The sequence below is a fragment of the Acipenser ruthenus genome, chromosome 12 (assembly GCF_902713425.1).
Source record: "Acipenser ruthenus chromosome 12, fAciRut3.2 maternal haplotype, whole genome shotgun sequence".
Lineage (NCBI taxonomy): Eukaryota > Metazoa > Chordata > Actinopteri > Acipenseriformes > Acipenseridae > Acipenser > Acipenser ruthenus.
The window spans coordinates 26,088,773-26,115,159 of record NC_081200.1 but is presented as its reverse complement, the minus strand read 5'-3'; the positions used below and the strand labels follow the sequence as shown (position 1 = coordinate 26,115,159).

The 26,387-nt window shown below is 39.1% G+C and overlaps 1 protein-coding gene across 9 annotated transcripts in view; it reads left to right on the top strand.

Annotated features, from left to right (window-relative positions):
• Positions 1–26,387, top strand: part of LOC117417382 (leucine-rich repeat-containing protein 7-like) — a 343,846-nt gene that overhangs the window by 130,566 nt on the left and 186,893 nt on the right. For 7 of the 9 annotated variants that reach the window (XM_034029519.3, XM_034029510.3, XM_059034717.1 and 4 more), the window contains exon 3: positions 17,429–17,521. The exons of the other annotated variants lie outside the window; for them this stretch is intronic. In XM_034029519.3, coding sequence (XP_033885410.2) covers positions 17,497–17,521 — 25 coding nt within the window. In that variant the 5' untranslated portion in view covers positions 17,429–17,496. The remainder of the gene's footprint in view (positions 1–17,428; positions 17,522–26,387) is intronic. 9 annotated transcript variants of the gene reach the window in all.

The following is a 26,387-nucleotide window of genomic DNA, read 5'->3' as shown; positions in this document are numbered from 1 at the left end:
ACTATATCCTGTTTCTAAAAATGCATCTCATTAAAACATCTTTCTTAAAGGGATACACATCTAAAAGCAAACAGAAAGATACGCAGATAAACAAATATATATATATTTTAATATACTTTATTAACAAATATTCCATTAAATACAATACACTACACATAAAAATTACATAACATTCTGCATTGTTTTTATTTCACTGTAATTACATGTGATAATAAATGTATATATATATATATATATATATATATACAGACATGCTCAAATTTGTTGGTACCCTTACAGCTCATTGAAATAATGCTTCATTCCTCCTGAAAAGTGATGAAATTAAAAGCTATTTTATCATGTATACTTGCATGCCTTTGGTATGTCATAGAATAAAGCAAAGAAGCTGTGAAAAGAGATGAATTATTGCTTATTCTACAAAGATATTCTAAAATGGCCTGGACACATTTGTTGGTACCCCTTAGAAAAGATAATAAATAATTGGATTATAGTGATATTTCAAACTAATTAGTTTCTTTAATTAGTATCACACATGTCTCCAATCTTGTAATCAGTCATTCAGCCTATTTAAATGGAGAAAAGTAGTCACTGTGCTGTTTGGTATCATTGTGTGCACCACACTGAACATGGACCAGAGAAAGCAAAGGAGAGAGTTGTCTGAGGAGATCAGAAAGAAAATAATAGACAAGCATGGTAAAGGTAAAGGCTACAAGACCACCTCCAAGCAGCTTGATGTTCCTGTGACAACAGTTGCAAATATTATTAAGAAATTTAAGGTCCATGGAACTGTAGCCAACCTCCCTGGGCGCGGCCGCAAGAGGAAAATCGACCCCAGATTGAACAGAAGGATAGTGCGAATGGTAGAAAAAGAACCAAGGATAACTGCCAAAGAGATACAAGCTGAACTCCAAGGTGAAGGTACGTCAGTTTCTGATCGCACCATCCGTCGCTTTTTGAGCGAAAGTGGGCTCCATGGAAGAAGACCCAGGAGGACTCCACTTTTGACAGAAAAACATAAAAAAAGCCAGACTGGAATTTGCTAAAATGCATATTGACAAGCCACAATCCTTCTGGGAGAATGTCCTTTGGACAGATGAGTCAAAACTGGAGCTTTTTGGCAAGTCACATCAGCTCTATGTTCACAGACGAAAAAATGAAGCTTTCAAAGAAAAGAACACCATACCTACAGTGAAACATGGAGGAGGCTCGGTTATGTTTTGGGGCTGCTTTGCTGTGCCTGGCACAGGGTGCCTTGAATCTGTGCAGGGCACAATTAAATCTCAAGACTATCAAGGCATTCTGGAGCGAAATGTACTGCCCAGTGTCAGAAAGCTCTGTCTCAGTCACAGGTCATGGGTCCTCCAACAGGATAATGACCCAAAACACACAGCTAAAAGCACCCAAGAATGGATAAGAACAAAACATTGGACTATTCTGAAGTGGCCTTCTATGAGTCCTGATCTGAATCCTATCGAACATCTATGGAAAGAGCTGAAACTTGCAGTCTAGAGAAGGCACCCATCAAACCTGAGACAGCTGGAGCAGTTTGCTCAGGAAGAGTGGGCCAAACTACCTGTTAACAGGTGCAGAAGTCTCACTGAGAGCTACAGAAAACGTTTGATTGCAGTGATTGCCTCTAAAGGTTGTGCAACAAAATATTAGGTTAGCGGTCCCATCATTTTTGTCCATGCCATTTTCATTTGTTTTCTTATTTACAATATTATGTTGAATAAAAAATCAAAAGCAAAGTCTGATTTCTATTAAATATGGAATAAACAATGGTGGATGCCAATTACTTTTGTCAGTTTCAAGTTATTTCAGAGAAAATTGTGCATTCTTCATTTTTTGTGGAGGGGTACCAACAAATTTGAGCACGTCTGTGTGTATATATATATATATATATATATATATATATATATATATATATATATATATATATATATATATATATATTACTTAATCAATGATAACCACTGTAAAATAATTCAACAGGTCAGTTTAATCATACGTTTAAATATAATTATAACAATATCTTTTTTAATAGAAAATTACGAAATTCTATCATAAAATATATACATTTGACATTATTTATATTTACATGACATAATGATTTTTCTTAAGTCCCAGTGAAGAATCAAAATTATCAATCTGTCCCTCAGGCAACGGCTTTCTCTCGAGTGGAAGACAGTGAAGACGTTGCGCGAGGACAGAAACGCTGGTCTAAGTTAAGACCCCCCCCAGAAAATCGTTTCGTGAAATGGACTTAAGACTTGGTCATAACAAAGTCAGCAAAAGTGACTTAAGCCCGTTTTTTGGTCTTGAACTTAAGTCAGCTTTGTGAATACGGCCCCAGGGGATTTGTTTATTTTAGGAGCTCCTAGCATGCCCCTGTTATAATGCCCTTTGAATTTTTGTCCATTATTCTGACCCATATTCATTCTGCATTGTTTTTTTTTCTTCAACCAAGTTTCTGTAACACCTATCACATTGTAGTTAATTGTTAGTGCAATAGCTTCAAGTTCTAACATTTTGTTTTGAGACTTCTACCATTTAATGGCTAACTAACTTGAGTTGTTGCCCTTGTTTTGATGTGGTCTCCCTTCTGATTTTTTGTTGATTTCTCCCCTCTTCCTTTCTAGTTTAAATGCTTCTGAACCTCCTTGAGGATCCTTTCTCTGAGTAGATTGGTTCCCTTTTTATTTAAGTGCAGTCTGTCCCGCCTATATAGATAGTCCTTGTTGTAGAATGTTGTCTAGTGTAGATTATTTATGTCCATATTGTCCTTTGCAAGGTGCCGGCAGTATCCCAGAGAATACCACAGTTACAATAGTTGTTCAAGAAAAATAGCTGTTTAGTACATCGCACGCAAACATTCTATGAAGGATGGAGGATACGAAGCTGCAGTATTTACGAACACGTAAATAATATTAGTACATAGAGCTCAAAATGTTGTACATGTATCATTGATCTTACAAAGCTTGAGTGACACTTCTCCTTTTAAGGTGATGGATTTTAATAATAAAAAAGCTACAGTATATGCTGGTTCCACCCTGAATGTCCTCTCAAAGGAAGTTGTGGTGTTATTTTGTTTTTTTTTTAAATCAAAGCTGTACCTATTATTGCAATACAACAGGTATTGGAATCCGAATAAATGTAATTGACTGAGAGTAAGTTTATTCTGAAATGAGGGAATTGTGAAAAACTGTTCAGTAACTTAAAAGTCCACAGTCTAGTGAATTTAGCTCTCTAGCTTATTGGAGACGTTTTGAGTGCGAAGATAGGAAGACACCTCACCTCTCTTTCCGTCTGTAAACTTAATGAAATTATCCAAGCATAAAGAGGTGCTGTATAAATCTATATTTTTTTTAACTCAATCCTAATTATAAATTGTCAAAATGGGTGTCTCCTGGTGCTGCGATAACTGACAAGCAACACAACTAATGCTAATTTAGAGTGACACTGTTAATAAATCTTCATGCTTTCCTGCATGCTTCGTGTATTGAGAATGGGCATACGTGTAATGCCCCTGGTTAGGCTTTAAGTTTGACAGCTGCTTTGTGTAGCTCTTGGAGGTTTCATATGGGGATCCCTGTGCTACCAGGAGCAACAGCTCAGAAGTTTTTTGCACTGTGGCATTATGCAAGTCGCCTTCATTCACCCGGTTACATCAGAAAAGCTGAGAGCTGCAGTCGTTGCCATGAGTTTTAAAAACGAGATACTGTATGGTTGAGCTGTTACAATGTGTGCTTTAATAGATTGAACAACCAACAATTTGCAGAATCCACCCCCATTGAAAAAGCTTACAATGATGTTAGGATCTACAGTGAAAAGCCGCCCAGTACTGCTTGTCCTGTTGATTCAATTATGCTGTTTAAAGAAGATGAGTTTATTTTATTATTAGAGCAGCTGCTGAGTAGCTGTACAGTACATTAAACTTGCATGACTATATGGAAGGACACTGGTAAGCTGCACCTATAAATTAGTTATCTTGGGAATACCGGAAAAGCAACGTATAGGAAAGGTAAGGATGTTACCTTTCACCTTTCAGCACAATTTTTATAATGGCCAGTTTTAGTTACAGACAAAAAATATATAGTAGTCCCTGACATTGATGTGATACCGCCATGTAAAATGTCTTTGTATCAGATGGCCCCTTCGGAGGTGCTCTATAACCTCATCACTACAGCTTTACCTCCTTAGAAAATCAGGGCAATGGCTGCATGGCTTTTCCTAAGATAGACAACTCTGCAGTCATGAAAAGTCTTAGCTTAGTAAAATCCTGGTTTGCTGTAACCTCACTCCAAAGAACAAAGGAGGGGGTTATTACAATCTGGTTACAGCACATTCTATTTGTATTGATTCACTTGAACTGCTGCGGTTGAACATCAAGAATCTATCTGTGATAAAGGCATATAGAGTCGAGTGTACAAATATTTAAGGTTGAGTAATTAGGTTTACAGAACAACAGCCTTTTTTTGCAGCCTTGTGAAAATCTTCACCCAAGTATTCACCTCACTGGCACTGGCTGTGTCTAGTCCAGGGCTCTCCAAATGATTGCTTTTGAGTCACATATGGCTCATGCAGTTTCACAATGTGGATCTGTACATTTAAAGTGGAATGCTGCAAAAACTGTAGTGTTTGGTATTCAAGAAGGCAAAAAAGAAATGATGTTGTGTGTTTTAACAGGAAACCAGTTTAATGAGTGAAAAATACTGAAACCAAGTCCAGTCTGTTTATTATTCATTATTTTGTTGCTCAGATCCCAGTACACATTTTGTTTAAAATATGTATCCTCATCAGTTCATACATCCTTTAATGTGGACATGGTGATATTTGTCCAGAGATGTATAAAACCTAGCTAAAGGAGAATCAATCATATACATCTCTTCAGTGAGTACTGTATGGATGTTACACTGACAGAGTTTATGCAGCTGCTGTGAGTGACTTGACGTAGATGGCAGCTGAACACAGCCAGAGCAGCTACTGTATCTTCAGGATCTAGAATGCAGATTGCAGCTAATATGCTGGTTCCCTGAATTAGACGTATCTTAGTTCCAATTTTAAGGGCTGGGGTTTAGCTTTGCTGATCAACTAAAAGCTCACTTGATCTGCTTCTCAGCTTCTCGATTTGACCTGGAAAATGGGTCAGATCTGCTTAATAAAATCGCTTTCTGGGCAAAAACATCAGGCGAAGAGTATTAGAGGTCATATCAGTTCAATCTATGTGTATTTGAGGCCAGGCTGGATTAAATTCCCTGTGTCGCAGGGCTTGGACCAGTTCATATCCATATTGTGGATGCTTGCTCCATTTGTTGACTTCAAAATCTTTGCTCAGCCTGATTGTAAAGTTCCAGGCAGGAAGTATGCAAATATGCATATTGGATTGACAGGAAAACCCTTGCAAGCATTAACAAAAGTCAAGCAGACATTGGACTAAGGAGGTAACTCCCACATTCATGTCAACCGTCAGTCAGTGGCAGCTACCAATAGTATTCAAACCAGCGGGTTGGGAGTCTTGGTGAAAGGCAGAACCAAGTGCCCTGCATAGTGAGGCCAAGTGCCAAAACCAAGCATAAATCCCACGTTTTGACTGAAAACAAACAACGGCACAACTCCTAAAGGACACTAGAATTGTGTTTTTGTCTAATGAAGCAATTTGCTTTTGAATTAGCTTTAGTCATTACTTTTCGGGTTTTAAAAACCACTTAAAATGAGACCATGTTGTGGTCTGAGTTTGCCAATGGTTCTCTGACCTCTGTTTTAGTTATTCTGTCTTCATTATTTGAAAAGACTAAATCAAGACATGCCTCCCCTCTAGTCGGTGCCTTGACAAATTGCGTTAGGAACCAGTCATTTGTCATTTCCACCATTTCCATTTTGTCCTTCGTGCTCCCCACCAGGTTTTCCCATTTTATATGGGGGAAGTTGAAATCCCCCATTAGTATGGCTTCTCCTTTGCTACATGCATTTCTAATGTCATTGTATAACAGATTATTTTGCTCTGCGTCTGAATTTGGTGGTCTATAGCATGCCATTATTATTATGCCCTTTGAATTTTTGTCCATTATTCTGACCCATATTGATTTGGCGTTATTTTCTTCGTCCAGATTTAACACCTGGGCTTCAAGACTATAGCGCTACCCCTCCGCCACTTCTGTCCTGCCTGTCTTTCCTATACAGTGTATACCCACTAATATTATATTCGTCTCCATCAGATTCTGGCAGTGAAGCAGAAAGCCTTTACTGCAGAACTGAAGTTATGTTGTATATACTGTAAATGGTTAGTCCGCAACGTGGTGACTTTATGGTAAAATCTACTGGCCATATATAAAATTGAAGGTCGCATTTGGCGACTGGGCGACCTGATTTGAACCACCCTGCTTGGTCCCTTTTCCATACTGAGTAGTAGTATCGGGAGTCAGAACTGAAATGAAAGATGCACATTTGCGTTCGCAGCTCCCCACAATTGTAATGAGCTCACAAAAGAAAATTGAAATGCCAGTGATCATTACACTCTCAATAGGGTAAAAGGTCACCATAGGCAGGAACTAATTCAATGTGATTAGCCAGCAAATTGTTCTGGAGGGATACGTCTAATTCTAATTCCTTTCTGGGAAGTTGGAAGTAGGAAAACATGACTGGAATCTCCTTGCTTTCACATTACTAAAATTACTCAATTCACTCCTTTCCCCACATAAGCTCTCCAAGCTGCACATAGTTTGATCCATTAAAACCAGCTTTGTAACATATGAGTACCACTTTCAGCTACTGTTGTTGAAATAGTTACGCTGTAATCGGCGGGTGTTATTTATTTATTTATTTATTTATTTATTTTACCTAATTTCAGTTAAAGACACGTATCTGAGATGGTGCTTACAGTTATCTGACCACAAACTGGAATTTCAGTGATTAATGAAGTACCGTTTTTTACCAGCAGACTGAAGCTTATATTCTGTGTCCTCTGTAGAGCTCTGTCTAGGTACATCTATTACACTCTGCCTACAGTGGATTTAAGAAAATACTGCACATTAGTAAAAAAAAAAATAACACAAAGGACACATTTCTTACATCAACTAAAAAAATAATGTAATTGTATGTCAAAATAATGTGATATCTTGAACAATTGTAAGTCACCCTGGATAAGGGTTCATGGTTACACTCTTGTGTACCAACTGTACTTGGAGAGAATACATGTATGAGAGCTACAGGGATGCTTTTAACAAAACCAAAGAAACTAAACAACAAGAAGAATTAATTTGTTAAGATAAATTTTATATTTTAGACCTGTACAACATTGCTGTAATTGTAATGATATATAATTCTGATTAGGAACAGTAATAGGGGATTAGATGAATACATGCAAAAAGAAAGGAGTTCTGTTTTATATTCTGCTAGTTCTGTTTTGTGCTGGCATATTATTACTGAATCATATTTTTTTAAATGTGGCCCATAAAGCCATTTTGTATCCACTACTGTGCATCTGCTGATTTTTCTATTTACATGAACACAGAGGCTGCCAAATATGCAGACTGTTTAAATAAAAAAAAAAATACCCACCATGTACAATAAAATAGAACTTTGTAAGTGTTTGCCAAAAAAAAAAAAAAAAAAAAAAAAAAAAAGACTAAAGTATGCCCTAATTCCTTGGATTAGTGAGATGCTAGAAATCATGTTGCCATGGTAACCATGTAAAGCAGGATTTCTCTTTGTCACCATAGAAAAGCACACACACACACACCCACACACAGAGAATGAAGCAATAGCTTAACCATGGTTTTAAGTGTCTGTAACTTGACAATAGATCACAGAAAATTAATGGACATTACTGCTAAGATGTCAGACATTCAGAATATTACTGAATTGCAAACTAGGATTCTGAATCTATGTTAGCTATCCTGGTTCAATTTGCTGTTGAGGGAAATTAATTGTGTGTGTGTGTGTGTGTGTGTGTGTGTGTGTGTGTCCGTGTCCGTGTGTGTGTGTGTGTGTGTCCGTGTCCGTCTGTGCTGTTTTTTTACATTAAAACTGCAGGTTGTTTTTTTTAAGCACAGTAGTGCATTGACTTTGTGTTTAAAGGTAAACCTTCTGTATATAAAAGACAAATCAAGTTGAAAATGTACATCCCCTGATATGTTATGAAAGTGTAGGATGTTCTGGTCAGTATCTCCTTCAACTGAAAGCAGTGCAGCAGGTGTTGATTTTCATCTTTATTGTACAGTACACACATTAAAAATGGAAATTATTATCAAGATGGATTTTTTTTTTTTGCCACCAACACCAAATTGTACCTTACACAGCATGTATGACCTCTTGCATAACAGCTAATGAAGAACAGCCTGTAGGTTAATACTGAGTGTCCGATAATTAGGGTTTCTAATTTTTGAAATACCTTTTGGGATCCATAAGAACTTCTAAATTCCCTCAAATGTTTTTATGCCAACATTCAGAAAGCTTTGTGATTCATCAGGAATACCTTGTGCAATTTCCCATGCTTAATAAACCTGTTGGCTTGCTTGTACTACAGGACTATGGGACAGTGGGATATACTACAGACTGCACCCCAGAACTCAGATAGTGGCAGGACTACTGTATGTTTTGTTAAAGGGATAATAACCAAGGCTTTTAAATAAAACATGTTCAGATCTTAGAATAGAAGCTTTAGAATATCAGATCCCTTCTTATTATTTTGCTGTACAAATTGACCCAGTATAATATAACAGAATTTAAATTGTGAATACAATACATACATTCAGCACTAAATGAATAATTTGAATCATTATGTAGGTCAATGAACTACGTATTATGTGCACTTGTCTGCAGTCCTGAAGGTTTCATGTTTGTTGTCTCCCTTATAAAAGTTTACACAGTATTTTTGCAATTTTACCATGCCTTCCCTGTGGTTATACTATGCATTTACCATAGTTTACCATGGTTTTTAATATGCTTTACCATACGTACGTTAGTCTATAATTCAAGTGCAACACAGGGGCTGCTGCTATATTCCTGTTGTTTGGAATGTCGATTCCCCCGCTGTGCTAATATATTCCTAACATGCGTTATTAGGTTTTAAATCTATTCCTAGTCTACAATTTCCTCATTTGTTTTTATCTACCTATCCCAAAATAACCTTTCTGTCTAATTCAAAGCTAGACCTCCAAATACTGATCTGCTTGATTAGTGAGTAGGTGTAAATACATTTCACTGTGAGATATTTAGAAAAAGGACTACACTGAAGACACAATCTTTTGTATTGTTGTTTTCTGCAATGTGTAACTCTTCAACAGTTGAAGTGGTGCATATTTCAAAACAAATAGGAAACAAAAGCATTTGTTTGCTTGGGGTATTTTAAACAAGTTTGCTAACTGCACTATTGATTTCAGCAGTTGTATTTCCTTGTGGGTGAGAATCATGAATTGCATGCTGGTAACTGTCAGACAAAAGTCAGAGGTCGAATGCTTAATATATGACTCATGAAAATAAAAGTTTCTTTTTGTGGGTTGAAGCAATTGGAAGCTGTGTTGTGGGGTCAGGAATTGTATTGCAGTGTAAAGTGTTTTCCACAGTACTAGAGGGGGGACTATACAAATGTATTATGTTATCTGATGTTATCTGAATAACTAGTCAAACACAATGCCATCATTTGAAAACTAGACAAGCCTTCACAGAAACTCAAACTGCCATTTAAAGTGCATAAGTAATCTCTATGAATACATCATTGTATAATTACTTTTAAGGAAGGAAGTTTTAATATTAAGTAATTAAGCAAGGAATGTGTTTTGTTCAGACTTGCGAATTCTAATTCACAGGTATTATCAATTACAGTATTTGAATTAGCATTCTTATTTTGCTATCTGTGGCCACATTTGAATTAAAGACCCTTTTTCCCAAGAAATCAGTGTCTGTTATATAAATAAATAATAATAAAAAATAAAAAATAAAAACAGGAGGAAAAACCGAGCAAATACAGTTCCAGTTTTCATTTAGTGCTGTAGACGGACATTTAAAAGGGCGCAAACTGGGCAAACCAGGAACCCCACACACTGCAAGCAAGTGTTTTATCCACAATGCAAAAGAGCCGGGCTCGTCTGCATTTATGGTTATAGAGCTTTAAACCGCATCCCCTCTCATCTTACCGACAGGGGACAGAATCCGTAATGGCATTGTATCTCACTGCTTCTGTCTGAGTGACCTTGGAAAGCTGGTGAAGTTAACCTTTATCTTGACAGTACGTTAAACAGCACTCAAACTATGAATAAAAGCAAGCTCAAATTCTTTCTCAGTATGAATCAGTGTTTTCCCATGCTTGACTGGGCCAGATTCTGGGTTAAAAGGTATATCTTATGCTATGTAAGATATATGAGCAATTCAAATGTAATTATAATTCTAGACATAATTATGTAATAATTAACATATGATTTCCTATTGAATTCGTATTGGGTTAAATCAGCGTTAATTTTTTACAAAGAGGCATTAAGTGTAAACTGACCAATGTTTGGGGTCTTTATTATCTTTAATGAAATTTAATTTGCATTGCTGCTACATAATTGCAATCCAGTAGGAGCCAGAAGTCTGTCTATACAAATTAGTTCAGAAATGTTTGTCAGTAAATATTTATTCAAAGTCTCCAGGGTACAGTACATTTATTCCCTTGTAATATAGGTCATGAGCAGCCTCTTTTATGCAGACAACCATTGAATCTTGTAATCCATTCAGAAGCTATAAGCTTCTTGCGGCATTTCAGCTCTACCCCATATAATGGCTTGTTTTAATATTAATTTAGAGCTGGCTTCATTGAATACGTTGCAATTAACCAAATTTTGACTTGAAATGTTTCTTCCCCCACCAAAATGGACCAAAATCAAAAGTGTCATTTTGAAGCCACTAAAACTACGAGAACCATTGCAGCTATTGCCCTCAAACTTCACACATATGTTGATGACGGTATGCAATTACACATCACTTTTTGGGGGGTGACCGCACGTGTTGCATAGCCGCCATTTTGGATTCTATGGTTTCGCCTTAAAATGCAGCTCCTCCAGAACCGCTGCAAAACTTCTCATAAACGATGATTCTATTTAATGAGCGCTCCAGTGTTTAGACGCCCTCTGTGCTTCGGTGCCCTCGCTGCTTCGGCACCTCAGTGCCTCAATGCTGCTCCACTGGTTAACGCCCCCCCCCCCCCCCGGTGCTTCACACCCTCGGGCCTCAGAGCCTCAAACCCCCGATACCCTTCGGTACCCTTGGTGCTTCGGTGCTCTATTGTAGGCGCCCTCGGTGCTTTGATGCCCTCTGGACCTCAGAGCCTTGGTGCCTCGACGCTCCGGCATTAGATACACTAATTGATCGGCACCCTTGGTGCTTTCAGCACTCTTGGGGCCTCAAAGCCCCAGCGCCTCAGTGCCCTTGGTACCTCAGAGCCTCGGCGCCCACGCTGCTTCGGCACCTCAGTGCCTCAGCGCTCCATTGGTTAATGCCCCCCCGGTGCTTCGCACCTTCGGGTCTCAAAGCCCCACACCCCCGATACCTTCGGTACCCTTGATGCTTCAGTGCTCTAATGTAGGCACCTTTGGTGCTTTCACACCCTCAGGACCTCAGAACCTCGGTGCCTCGCTGCTCCAGCATTAGACGCACTAATTGATCGCCACCCTCAATGCTTTCAGCGCCCTCGGGGCCTCAGAGCCCCAGCGCCTCAGTGCTTTTGGTGGTTTTGGTGGTCGTGAATTTAAAAAAAAAAAGTTTAGAAAACCTAATATTTATGCTATTTTTGAAAGAAGAATAAAAACAGCAGTAATTATATCCACATAATCGTAGGCCATTTTAATGTTTTGAAAGGTAAAAACAGATTTCTCAGTCGGACAGAAACGATAACACTGGTTAAAATCTAGTTTCCCCTCCGTGGAATGGCGTCCATGCGTTGCTAGGGAGGACGCCATCCTATGACGCACACTCTGCATCTACCTATTGACAACCATAGATATAGAATATTATGCTGACAACTACTTCCACAAAGCGTAAGCATGTGCATGACTTGTCCTGCCTCGCCTGGAGGGGGTTGCGAGGATCTCCATTTCTTTCCCCACTCCCGCCGCCCTGCTCCTCCCACCACCATGCTGTGGAAAATTCCTGGTGAGAACCCTGTGTTGGATAACCAGATTGGGCCCAAAGTACCCACAATGCTAGATATAGCTCAGCTGGCAAACTTCCGGGAGAGCTGCCTTTTTTAGTGTTTTTTTATGGCTTGATATAGTTTGTCTGATGAGATTGGAGAATCCAGCTGCTCCGACTCCTCTGAAGAGATATTTGGAAGATTCAAGTCCCATAAGAAAGCTTGACATTGGTCAGGGGAGGACTGTTTCTCAGAGGAGTACAATTTTGCAAAAAAGGATCTAAATGTTTCGTTGGTATCTTTTGGATTTGAGATAGGGCCCTTTGCCAGGGAGTTAATTAATTGAATATTACATCTGCCTTCTTGACGCTTTAGAGTTAGAGCAAGAAGGCGGCTCGGTCGACTACTTACTGAGTAATACTTAAGCTTGGTGATATGTATAAGAAACTCAACCCGCTGCCTTAATAAATTATTTAATTCTGCCTTTTCCGCCTTTAAGTTCAACATCCGTGATGTAATTAGATTTCAGAGGATTTTCCAGTTTACTACAACTGAGCTCTAATTGGGAAATTAATTGTAATTTAGATTTTTTTAGATGAGAGGAAAACCAAATCGTATTGTTGCGCACAAAACCTTTGACAGCTGCCCAGACCAGTGCAGGATCAGATACCGATCCCTTGTTAATATTAATAAATTCAGTCAGTTTTGGTTTAAGCTGTAAGAGAAATTCATCATTTTGGAGAAGAGTAGTAGTGAACTTCCACCTGGACGGTTTACCCTGGATAGTAGCTAAGTTAAATGTGGTTAAAACTGCATTATGATCTGAAAGACAACGAGGGAGAAACTCTACATTCCCAGCGAATGAATTTAGTTCAGGGGAGGAAAGAATATACTTGATCCTTGAGAATGTTTTATGATAAGGTAAAAAATATACGTATAATCTTTGGCAATTGGATTCTGTGCTCGCCATATATCAATCAATTTAAAATCTTTAGAAAAATGCCTGAGTGCTTTAGAAGCTAAATCTTGTGCATTAGTGATAGAAATATTGGATTTATTCAGTTTGCAATCAAAACTGTCCATATCAGCCCTGATAACCAGCTAGTGGTAATAACTCTTTGGTAAGCCATAGAAAGAATAGAGGGTCAAATATGGTGGGTGCATAAAAACAAACGCCACTTTTTTACCCTGGATGGAGACACAGCAGAAAGTCAATCAGCCAGTATGATCCGTGCTGACTCTCTCAATTGTTAAATTTATGTTTCGTTTCATCAAAATTGATACTACCTTTGTTCGAGACCCCTCTCCAGAAGCAACAATTCGTTTATAACGACTATTTTGAAGACAAAGTGTATCCTTTGCCAATAAATGAGTCTCCTGTAATAACACTACATCAACAGTTTTCCTGCGCAAGAGAACTAATTACTGTTGAGACGGTTGTATAATCTGTAGGATTGTACTCTTGTCTCCTCAACAATACAACAGGTCCCTGTTGAAATTATACAACCATCCATTTTGATTCCAGTATAATACATTTGAAGAAACAGCAAGATCAAGAAAATACTGATACTACTGCTGAGCAGGATATAAAACTGTCGAGTAGTACTCATGTGACCTCCGTAAAGCAGTGGAAAAAAACAACAAAAAAACACAACTTTTTTAATCACAGCGTGGTACTTATACATTAAAAATAACACAAACAACACTACTTCAGTTATTTATAAGTATTATGTGTGTGACCTAAAATGTTTTAGTAAAAGACACATGGAGTACAAAGCCTCCTTGCTTTCCCCCTTTAGAGCAAAGTCCAAACATATTGTAGTGTTGTTAAAAACAGAAATAAAGTTACATAACTGTAGGGTTGTAAAAATGAAAATAAAATAAATAAAACACAAAATAGCATGTGTTTGTCTTCACCGCTCCCGAGTCAGCGCGGGGTGGTAGTGGTGAGCAGAGCCTAAAAATAATTGGCTATTCCAAATTGGGGAGAAAATAATTAAAAAAAACAATTGTCGACTACTAAATTAAAAAAAAAAAAAAAAAAAAAGCATAGCAGGTTGGAACTGAAGGGATTTCCTAGCATTCAAACCAGACAAAAAACCCTCTACTTCTCCTGGTGAATCAAAAGAAAGCTTCTCACCCCTGTGTGTGACCTTCAAAACCGCTGGGTAGATTAAAAAGAAATCTGCACCGTTCTGCCTAAATTTAGCTCTAATACCCGCAAAGGCCTTCCTGCTCTGGACTGTTGCCAGACTGTAGTCAGCGTAGAAGCCCAGACGACGGCCCCCTGCAAGGGTTGGTTGAGCTTTGCGGGCTCCCTGCAGAATAGCCTGGCGATCAGCATAACGTAGAAGCCTGAACAGCAGCGTACGGGGCCTGTCTGAAATGTTCAAATGATTCGTGTAAACACAGTGGGCTCTGTCGATCTCAATAAGTGCAGGGGCAGCCGAAGCGAGGTCTGGGATCCAGCAAGGCAGCATCTTCTGTAGATAACGAATTGGGTCGTCACCCTCAAGGCCCGATGGTAAGTTTACCAACCTTATATTTGTTCCGACATGATCTGTCTTCCAAATCATTAATTTTCATTTAGAATTTCTCAATTTGGGTGAGGCAATGGTTAGTGTCCTTTTTTATTTGACGAAGATTGCCTTGCAAAACCTACACTTTAGCGGACACCTTCTCCATGTTTTTAGCATGAGCATTGATATCCTCCTTAAGTGATTGAAACATGGCTCAGTTTTCAGCAATGTAATCCTTAACCGGGCCCAGCACTGTCCCCCAATCCTCAGACCATGCCATGCATGAAGTCTCTTTGAGCAGAGATTGCTTGAGATATCACTGCGGCCAGATCGTCGAGCAAAGCAGAGGACTTGAAAGTGTCTTGCATTTTTAGGGTACATATGAAACAATGCATTTCAATGTTTTTTTTCATGGCAAAATTCAAATACTGTATTAAAAACTGTTTTCTGAGGTTACCATTTTCTTCAAACTGAGCAAAATGAAAGTACATAGACTGATAATGAAAATAGTAAAATTAAAATGTGTGAGTGTGTGTTTGGGGGGTGTGGTTAGCAGCTTTGAATGTCCACTATGATCCTTCTATTTCTCGAGTACATACACAAATACATAATTTACCTCCTTGTACACTACACTTAAACAAATTATCACTTTAATAAAATGTAATTCTTCAAGAATTGGGGGCCAAGTGATAATAATGCTAATAAGACACAAGGAAATAACAATTAATTACCTTAGTTAACACTCCTTTAAAAACAATAAAATAATATTATATACGTGTGGCAAAGTGGTGAATGGATACAGGTGAGTGCAGTGCAGGTACAAATCACACGGACAATTATGAACAGGTGCAAGGGTGTTTATTGATAAATGACTACAGTGTCCAGAGCCTTATGGCAAACACCTGTAAATAATAATGATGGAAGTGATTACAACGGCGTGTATCACTTCAGTTTGTAAAATCCCATGGGTTTGACCTGCAAACAGAAAGTCCAGTTTTATCACCCACACAAAACACAAAGACACAGACACAGTTCCTATGGTGCGTCAGTTAAGTGCTTGTGGTGAGTTTCTAGTGGAAAGTGAAGTGCTGGTGTCTGGGTTTAATGCTGGCCTGCGGCTGCAGCTCCGAATCGTGCTAGTAATCTTGAAACAAACGAAACAAACAAACAACGTTTACAAGACAGACTAACAGACCACTGACAGTCTTTAAATGCAGGGACTACTTTTAGGTTGTTTTCTAATCATTCACAAAAGGAACAGATCACATATGCTATGTCCCCTATTTATATCCTCGCTCATGACCCCTAGGTTAAGGAGTGCATCTGCTCCTCCAATCCTCGGATGCCACGCCGTTTACCATCTAGGTCATTGAGTTTGGATACCGTAGCTCCGCCCCTTTCCTAAATGACCGACTTCCACCTACCCTACGGAATAAATTGTCGTGCCATTTAATAAAGGGTACTCTGTTCCTTTTACATAGTGCCCTCACAGGTCGAGAGGGAGATCTAACACCAAGAATCATTTGATCTCTGTCACAATAGGCCAGTTATATTTTTGTCAGTGTGTTTTCTAAATCTTTGTTAGAAATAAATACAAATTCGGGTTCGGTTTAAAGAGCAGGTTCTGCTTTTTTATCATTAGTTGACTTTCAGTATCACAGTTTACTACTACAATTGTCTTATGATCTTTTTTTTTCACTTGTTTTTCATTTGGCTGTTTTTCACATGGAACTTTTCAGTTATGTTGTCACCCTGTTTAAGCTTGACGCAGCTTCTGGATATCCTTTTAAAAAAACAGTTAATAGAATTCAGCTACCTTTTTGTGGTACTCCGCAGGATTCAATTAGCACATGTTTATTTTTGGGTCCACATAACACCATCTGTAATGTACAAAGGGGCTGTGGCATACCCGAGTGCTGGATTCATTGTCTTCGAGAGGAGTGATGTGATAAAATCTGCATTATATTTTTTTGCACTTGGAGAAGAAGACTCTTGGCATCCCTTACATAATGAATCATTAAGTCAACCACATAATGTGAAAGCATTTTAGAAAAGTGGTGTTGCGATGTGGAGGCTGGGGCTGTGGGGAGGGGGAGCTGGAGGCTGTGCTAGCACTCTGGCATTTCATCAGCTTGCTAGGATCCTTGCGATTTTCATTACCCTCCTCCCTAACACCCCCCTTCTCTTCTCTCTCTCCCTCTCTCTATCTATCTGTCTATCTTATTTTGTCATTCCAATGCAAAGGATAAAACTGCTAGTACAATCTGTGCGAAGCTTCAAGCATCCTACAGGCATTTCAGCATTGCTGGGACTAAGATATGCACCTGCCCATTGTATTGTACTGTGAGCTGTGGCTTATTGTGAACTACACAATCTAGCTGAGTTGTTTTATGTGAAACCTGTACACAGAACAGCTTTACTATAGAAGCTACCAATTCCAACATTCACTCCACTGCAGTTTCAATGGATGTTTTTTTTTTTCTGCTGGAAGACAGGTTTCTCTTTGGACACAAGACACAGAGAGCTATGGACTACGAATCACAGTGCTCTTAAGATTCAAAGTTAAAAAAAATAAATGAATACATAAATAGATTTAGAAACTGTCTTTTAAAATCTTTCTCAGGACATATTTTTTTTGTTCATTTTTTTTAAATGATCATAATTGTTTTGGGTATTCAGAATGTTTGTTTGTGCCCTGCTTTGTGATCTGGTCGGAGATTTTTCTATTTAGCACTCTTGGAAGGTCGACTACATCATGGCTTAGTGTTTCCTGATTTATTTTATTTTTTTTACCATTTAATAGAGTCCAGCGATCAAGTGTTTGGTTTGGAATTACAATTGCTTCTGATTCTTTCACATGAGCGAACACTAATGGACAATTACTCAACCCTTCAGTGTAAGTACACTAACAGCATTTACTTTATTGTATAGTTTAATAATGATTGCATTACAAAACAAATGCTTAGTCTATGCTCTGTAGACAGTTTGAATAGTGTATTATGTACTGTACAGTAGCCATGAAAATATATTTGGAGACAGAATCTTAATGTCTTGGTTAAAGATACAGCACAAGTGTGTCTGATGCGATGCTCATCAAAGAGGTTGTTAACCATTTCTGACTGGTTAACTTTCAGATGTATATTTTATGGGATCCCTTGTTTTTTATAAGAGCTGTCAGTTTTATGGTAAGTTTAGCACAAAGTGACACCTACCAGATGTGCAGTACAATTAATCAGGATATGTTCTGGTATAATGATAAGGGAAAGTGGTACAGTATGTGATGCATTGCTTCTGGATGTTTTTTTACATACATGGTGTGATCATTACAAAGTAAGGTTTAAAATAGTGCAAAGGTTTTGCTGTCCCATGAAATATACCTTTCCCTAAGGCATTTATAAAGCACCAAATCTGCTTTGGCATACGCATGATCGAAACATCTGGCACCCTATTGTCCTTATCTGTCATAATTGTTCATTTTTTATCTGTGACATAATTAATTGTTCTCCAGTGGTACTGCTGGCACTTGAATTGTATGATTGCTGGCACTGGATTGGATATAATTTCACTGCCAGTAATACCAGATACACCGTACTGCATGACCTACTTGGAAGATTGCCCCACAAGCCTGAGTTGTCCCTCTAAAGAATCAGTTAGTCATCTCTGCTAGACAGTTTCCTTAAATTTAGTTTAGTAATTTGTATTTAGTTTTGAAAAACAAAAGCAAGAAAAAATAGTATAATGAATAACGTACACCTAACTGTACATAATACAATGCTCCCCTTTATAATGTTGTAGTCGGGAGCCATAGTTGTGAGGTATTTGTGTTCTGCCTTATAACGAGAATACTAGTGTTAGTGTAATGGCATTATTGAGAAAATGGTAGCCATGATCGTACCGCCTTATAACCTGTTCCGCAGTATAAAGGGCAACCTTATAAAGGGGGAGCACTGTAATAAGGCTGTAATTCCATTGATGATCACAAGTACATTTCAGTACTATGTACTTTATTTGTTATAATAAGATGTAAAAGATTAGATTAATTTCTCCACTTTTTCCAGTTTCTTGCATTTGTATTAAAATTGTATATCGCTCCAAGTTGTTTTCATTTTTGCAGCATATTATCTTCCTCCTCATGAATCAAAATAATCAGGATGTCATTTTAAACTGTTCATTTTGCTGGTTGGTTTGTACAGTTTTTTTAAATCGGTGAAGTCATTTGTGTTGTTATTATTTACAGGTGGCATGTGTGGTCTTATTAACCAAGATTTGAGGCATAATATTGTTAAACAGAACCAAAAAATATATTGACTGACACCGTTTTTTTTTCTCAATATTGTCTTAAAGATGGTTGTATCAGTGAATCAGTTATGGATGCTTCTGTTTTTAAATTTAAATTTAAATTTGTATTGCGTTTGGTGTCTTTATGTAGGTAATGCCTTTACCCCCTGAGAAGTAGAGATCAAAAAGATGCTAGTCAGTGCGGTTCAGTGATATCTGATTAGCAGGTTAAAGAAGCTGACTGGGTTACACACTTTATTGATTTAAAGTAGGTTTCCTTCCTGGCAACTAATGTAACATTTACTTAACAAAATTCTATGCCAATGTCACAGTGTAGCTAGTAGTAGGAGACTGAAGTGCCTTTGAACAGAGGAAGGAGTGATTGATTTTGCCTCATCTATAATTTTCCTGCTTGGTAAGAATAAGACTGCATAATGATGTGTTAATACGAATATTTCATTAGCTCACATATAGACGTTGCTCTTCCCTCAGTACACCCCACGCATTTCAGCTCTGGTTGTTCTTTCACACAATTATACACATTATATACTGTATGTGCTGCCAATTACATTTCTCATTGTTTGTGGATTCTATTCATTTACAGTTAAAAACCATCCAGTTGTTTTTAATGCTGTATTCATTTGATACGTGTTATGTCAAAACAAACTACAATGTCTCAGCTCCAGCTAAGAAAATAAAATACACCTTTCTTAGAACTTTTTTATGAAGTAGAAACAAAAAAAATATTAAAAAAAACTATCTATAATTACTGTTACTTTTACAAACTATGCTCTGGACTGCCCCCTGGTAATCTGCAATATTGTGTGTAATGTTATCACTGGTGTTTACTATGTGCTAATGTCTAAGCTAAAGACATTGCACTGTAACTATTTTGATATAATAATCTAGCAGCAATAATCTGATCATGTGAACAAATCCAGGGTTATATGTGCAGTTGTTACCACATAATGAAACATGAAACCTGTGCAAAAAACGTGTTTTTCTTCTTAAGTTTCCAAAGAGTTAAACCAATCACTTTTCACTTCTCAAAGACATAGGCGAGAAAAATTATTCCAAGAAGTAGGTGTTTAAATCGAAACATTACTGTAGCCCAAATGATCTGATAAGGTATCCTTGAAAGAAGAGAGAGGACAGTATTGGCTCCATCAAGTCACCAAATTTGAAAAAGAGGATAAAATGAACAGGAGGGTGTGAGGAAGTTTGAGATCACATATTTTAGTTTTCGATGGCCATAGTAACATACACCAGTTTATTTTGATGTATTCTTCTGAATATCCTTAAATAATTAGTTCTATATATGGTTTTTAATTATTTTTTAAATGCTATTTTAAACATACAGCTGTGGCCCAAAGTTTAGCATCACCATATAGAATTAACATATTTTGCTTCATAGAGTCGAATGAAACTTGCTGAAAATTTTTTACGTTAACATATTGAATTACATACCGCTTTGTAGTTTTCCATATACAAAAAAAAAAGGAAAAATTGAAAAATGTGACATTTCGAAATCTAACATGAAATACTTTATTACTATTATGGCTTCCGGTAGACTTTTGCAATATCATTTTGTTGTTTCTTTGATTACATGATGTTAAATAAAAGTTATAAATGATGTTCATATAGTTTATTATTATTATTATTATTATTATTATTATTATTATTATTATTGTTATTATTATTATTATTATTATTGTTATTATTATTGTTATTATTATTGTTATTATTATTATTATTATTATTATTATTATTATTGTGTCTCAATCTAGGTGATGCAAATTATGGCCATAGCTGTATGTAAGGGTTGCAACTTTAGTGGTGTTTTGTATGATAAAAACATCATTTAATGTAGAGAAAAAAAAAAAAACACGGATTAAAAGGCGTACATGGGACCCTTGAATAAGTATCTTTTTTATTTTTATTTATGCTAACCAAGGCTTTAAAATCAATTTTCTAATTCTGTGTGAACCCTGAACTGCTGCCTTGTGATTAGTTCAGGCCTCCTTTCATTATGTGAAATATTCTATGCTTGTAATTGTATCGATTTGCTTTGTAGACAATGCTTTAGAGATTTAGCTGGTTTAACTGTATTTTAGAAAGGCCAGTCAGGGGTGTTTCTGTTGTTGGGTGCAATAAAAAAATAATTGTGTAAATCCCCCTTTAATTGCTTTTTGCTAATGTAATTCTAGATTGATGCTTGAAGCTGTGCTCCGTCACTTTACATTCAGGGAATCCCTGAATGTCAAATAAGGTAATTTACATCACATTGAACTGGGGAAATCCTGGGCATAATGTAATCAAAGAATACACCGCAGCTGTGCAATTCATGGAAATTCGTGTTGCTGTGCGTGATTCCCCGCCGCCTGATTGGTCAGTGTGTCAGACCATACTACACAAACACATGACAAAATGCCGGTCTCTCATTGGCAACAGCATCCACAATTACTGACTGCCATACACTAGCTGATTGTATCATAGTCACAGCTAATTGCCCCAGGTAAGACCCAAGCCAGATCAAGCCTTGGCTGTGGCGACCATCCCAAAAGATTCTAGATTTTTTATGGAAAAGATGTGTTTACTCTTGGGTCTGGAGACAGTTAGTTATTTGGTTTTGCAATGTAAGATGAAGCTTCTTAAGTATTCTAGGTTGTTGTTGTTTATATATTTATATTCCTGGGTACTAACATGACTGAGCACAGGCCAAATATCAAAGCCTAGTGGCTGTTGATCTCTTTGCAATATAACTTGCAGTATCTGGCTCCCAGGGTGATATCCCAGGTTTACACTTTCAAAGCAAGAGAACGTGAGGGAATAGCAGTTGAAAATGGTTCTGCAATAGTGAATGTCCAGGAGGGATTTCCCACTCTCTCTAAGGATTCTTATGAATGGATATGTGATTGAAATTGTGTGCTTGTACATTAACATTCAGGACAAGACTGGTTGTGCTCAACACTTGCTCTAGAACTATTTACAATTTTAAGGCTACGTACCACAACGAGAGCAAAGGGGAAAATTGTTGTACTACTTTTCTTCCAGAGGAAGAATACAAAACTCCAAATGTTAAGTCACTCTGTTTCCAGTATTTTTGCTGAATTCTACAAAGGTTAGATGAAATCAAATGTAAAACACCTGCTAACACTGTCAATAGGTTGTCACCAAAGTCAGTTGGGCCTGCATACATTCCTACAGCACAATCTGCACTCTGGATTGGAATGGTCCAAGAGTACTGTGACAGGTTGGTAATGTATCCTTGTAATAAATCTCCCTCCCGATCTGTGACGGTGCTGCAGGGAGAAGGCTGTGCTCGGGAGAGATTCTCATCTAACACGGACGTGGCTTTGTTTCCGGAAGATGACGGTCTCGACCGAAGGTGGGACAACAATCAGCTGTGTTACGTGCGCCGATTGGAGGGGACGTGCGCACGTCTTGATTGCAGGGGCGTGGCTGGGTGCTTTTAGGAGAGGCAGGGCATTCATTCAGGTTGGTCTGCTCTGACAGGATTCAGAGGCCGTGCGTGTGTGTGTGGGAGTAACTGCTTGTGTTCTTAAACAGGACGCTACTGAACAGGCTGGTATTGCAGCATCCACACTGAGCGGACACAACATGGGGCTTGGACTAATTCCAATACAAACTTTACTACGCCTTGCGCGACACGGAGTTTATTTCTTTCTTGGTGTTTGGAATTATTATTTGTTTGTGAATCAATAAAATCCCCACGCCGGAGAGAGCGTCTGGGTTTGTACTCAAGAAACTGTGTCAGTGAAGTGTTTGCTGCATCACAAGTACTGTTTGAATTTTGATTGAGTAGGTGAAGCTTATGGATGAAGCTATATACAGTATATGTTATCATTTTGTGAGAGGGAGAAGCCCCGCTGTCTCCAGTGCGAGATGGAGAAGCCCCGCTGTCTCCAGTGCAAGAGGGAGAAGCCCCGCTGTCTCCAGCACCAGAGGGAGAAGCCCCGCTGTCTCCATAATGAGAGGGAGAAGCCCTGCTGTCTCCAGCGCGTGGGGGAGAAGCCCTGCTGTCTCCAGCATGAGAGGGAGAAGCCCTGCTGTCTCCAGCGTGAGAGGGAGAAGCCCCGCTGTCTCCAGCGCGACAGGGAGAAGCCCCGCTGTCTCCAGCACCAGAGGGAGAAGCCCTGCTGTCTCCATCATGAGAGGGAGAAGCCCTGCTGTCTCCAGTGTGAGAGGGAGAAGTGCGAGCTGTGGAGTCTACAGGACCACAGCAGGGCAAACCTCAGCAGGCACTGCACTTGCTGCTGAGGGGAGGCCAACGAAAGCCAGTTGCACGTCCGCTGTGCCCAGCGCTGCCACCACGTCCAGAGTGCCCAGCGCTGCCACCACGTCCAGAGTGCCCAGTGCTGCCACCACGTCCAGAGTGCCCAGTGCTGCCACCACGTCCAGAGTGCCCAGCGCAGCCACCACGTCCAGAGTGCCCAGCGCTGCCACCATTTCCAGAGTGCCCAGCGCTGCCACCACCTCCGCTGTGCCCAGCGGTGCCACCACCATTTCCAGAGTGCCCAGCGCTGCCACCACCTCCGCTGTGCCCAGCGGTGCCACCACGTCCGGAGTGCCCAGCGGTGCCACCACGTCTAGAGTGCCCAGCGCCGCCCCCACGTCTAGAGTGCCCAGCGCCGCCCCCACGTCTAGAGTGCCCAGCGCCGCCCCCACGTCTAGAGTGCCCAGCGCCGCCCCCACGTCCGCTGTGCCCAGCGCCGCCCCCACGTCCGCTGTGCCCAGCGCCGCCCCCACGTCCGCTGTGCCCAGCGCCGCCCCCATGTCCGCTGTGCCCAGCGCCGCCCCCACGTCCAGAGTGCCCAGCGCTGCCTCCCTAGGGTGCTAATTGTGGAGTGGCTGCCTGCATAAAAGCAGGCAGAAAGCCTGTGGTTAGAGAGGGAGTTTTTGATCTGTGTGTTGCTGTTTGTTTAGATCTGTACAGTGAAGGTGAATGCCCAGCCTGACAGCAGTTTTTTGTGTACATTTGTGTATTTTGTTTAAACCTTTTTGTTTTGGCCCATGTGCCTCATTATTTGTTCCTGTGTTTTGTTTGTGTTATTTTGTTTATTAAATTTGTGCTTTGGTGCTTACACTGCAGCTTCCTTGCCTCTGAGTCTCTTTCATGACACTACCCTGCTACATCCTTTATTATTATTATTATTTATTTCTTAGCAGACGCCCTTATCCAGGGCGACTTACAATTGTTACAAGATATCACATTATTTTTACATGCAATTACCCATTTATACAGTTGGGTTTTTACTGGAGCAATCTAGGTAAAGTACCTTGCTCAAGGGTACAGCAGCAGTGTCCCCCACCTGGGATTGAACCCACAACCATCCAGTCAAGAGTCCGGAGCCCTAACCACTACTCCACACTGCTGCCCATCAATTGAACATTGCCATTATTATTTTAATGAAACCCTCCACTAAATCAGGATTGAGAAGAATACAAAACTGTGATAGAGACCAGAAAAAAAATAGCTGAGGTGTTTTAAAAATGAAACCTGGCACATATTTAAATTGCTCCCAGGAAGGCAGACCCAGGGGGCTGTAAAGGGATTAGGCATGGCACAATGTCCACAAGTGATGTGATAAAAATGAACCAGCAATGACAAGGAGTAAAGGCTGAACAAAAGTTAAATAGCACTCAGAGGTGAGTGATGGTTATATGATTGGTCATGTTTCTGTCAGCAGATTACTGTCTTTTCGACAGCACGGTAGCTGGGGCCTGTTTTGGTGGGAACACAGCCAGTAACCCATGGAGATTGGAATATAAACTGCCAGGAATGGCTAGCTTTAATGAAGTACTTTATATGGAAATGTGCCATCAGGCTAAGAAACGCAAACTTTTCCAATGTACTTCTTGCATGAGCATAGTGTGGCGCAGCGTAGACTTTGTTGTACTGGTAAGTGTAAAGCATATGCTTTTATAATGCAAATAAATTATACATGATTCCCTAAAAGCTTTTTGGTGTCACTACATTAAAATTGACTACAGCAAAACACCTTGTTAGGATATGTCCTCTAACACTTTGAATCTGGCAGCAGCTTTTGAGAGCTCTCAGAGGCTGAGCGAGGTTGGGTCTTGTGTGTATGAAGTAATGCTGGTGGCTCAATATGAGATGCTGTTCCCTCTGGGCCAATCAGCCAGTCCACCAGTTTGGTGATAGAACATCAGGAGAATTCTGAATGTACTGTTTTCATACACTTTTTGTTGTTTGTTTGGATGTTTAGATGTGTCTATGAAAGCTTGTTATCCCGATAACTTCTGAATGCCTTATTGAAGTGATCTGAAATTGTGTATGCGGGTTCATAAAGATACAAACGCAGATATAGATTTTAATACCAAAGGGTTCATCCAGAACACCTCAAAAAACAACCGACAACATGGATTTATCCTGTATGTACAGTACAGTAGAGTACACACCAAAACAAATTAAAGATGGCCCCAAGTCAGTCACAAGAACTGATTTTAAACAAAACTCAGGATGTGGCAGCATTGTTTGCAAACCTTGTCATTCAAAATTGTACACACAGATCAGCAGAATCGTATCTTTTTTGTGGGTAAACACATTATAAAATGCTGCCTGTGTGGTTCCAGTTTCTCATTTCTTTTTTGAAAACTGAACAGATAACATATTGTTAATGCTGTACATCTTTTTGCACAGCATAGTCCTTTTAGCACAGTCTCCTTAGCTTAACTGTTTAGCTGTCTCTTGATGAAGTTGATTTTACAGGAAATCTACAGATTCTAGTTACTGACGCTTCGTAGAACAATTTTTTTTTTTATCTCCCCATACAAAGTTAATATACTCTTATACCAAATATGTAATATATATACAGACGTGCTCAAATTTGTTGGTAGCCCTCCACAAAAAACGAAGAATGCACAATTTTCTCTGAAATAACTTGAAACTGACAAAAGTAATTGGCATCCACCATTGTTTATTCCATATTTAATAGAAATCAGACTTTGCTTTTGATTTTTTATTCAACATAATATTGTAAATAAGAAAACAAATGAAAATGGCATGGACAAAAATGATGGGACCGCTAACCTAATATTTTGTTGCACAACCTTTAGAGGCAATCACTGCAATCAAATGTTTTCTGTAGCTCTCAATGAGATTTCTGCACCTGTTAACAGGTAGTTTGGCCCACTCTTCCTGAGCAAACTGCTCCAGCTGTCTCAGGTTTGATGGGTGCCTTCTCCAGACTGCAAGTTTCAGCTCTTTCCATAGATGTTCAGGACTCATAGAAGGCCACTTCAGAATAGTCCAATGTTTTGTTCTTATCCATTCTTGGGTGCTTTTAGCTGTGTGTTTTGGGTCATTATCCTGTTGGAGGACACATGACTTGTCACTGAGACAGAGCTTTCTGACACTGGGCAGTACGTTTCGCTCCAGAATGCCTTGATAGTCTTGAGATTTCATTGTGCCCTGCACAGATTCAAGGCACCCTGTGCCA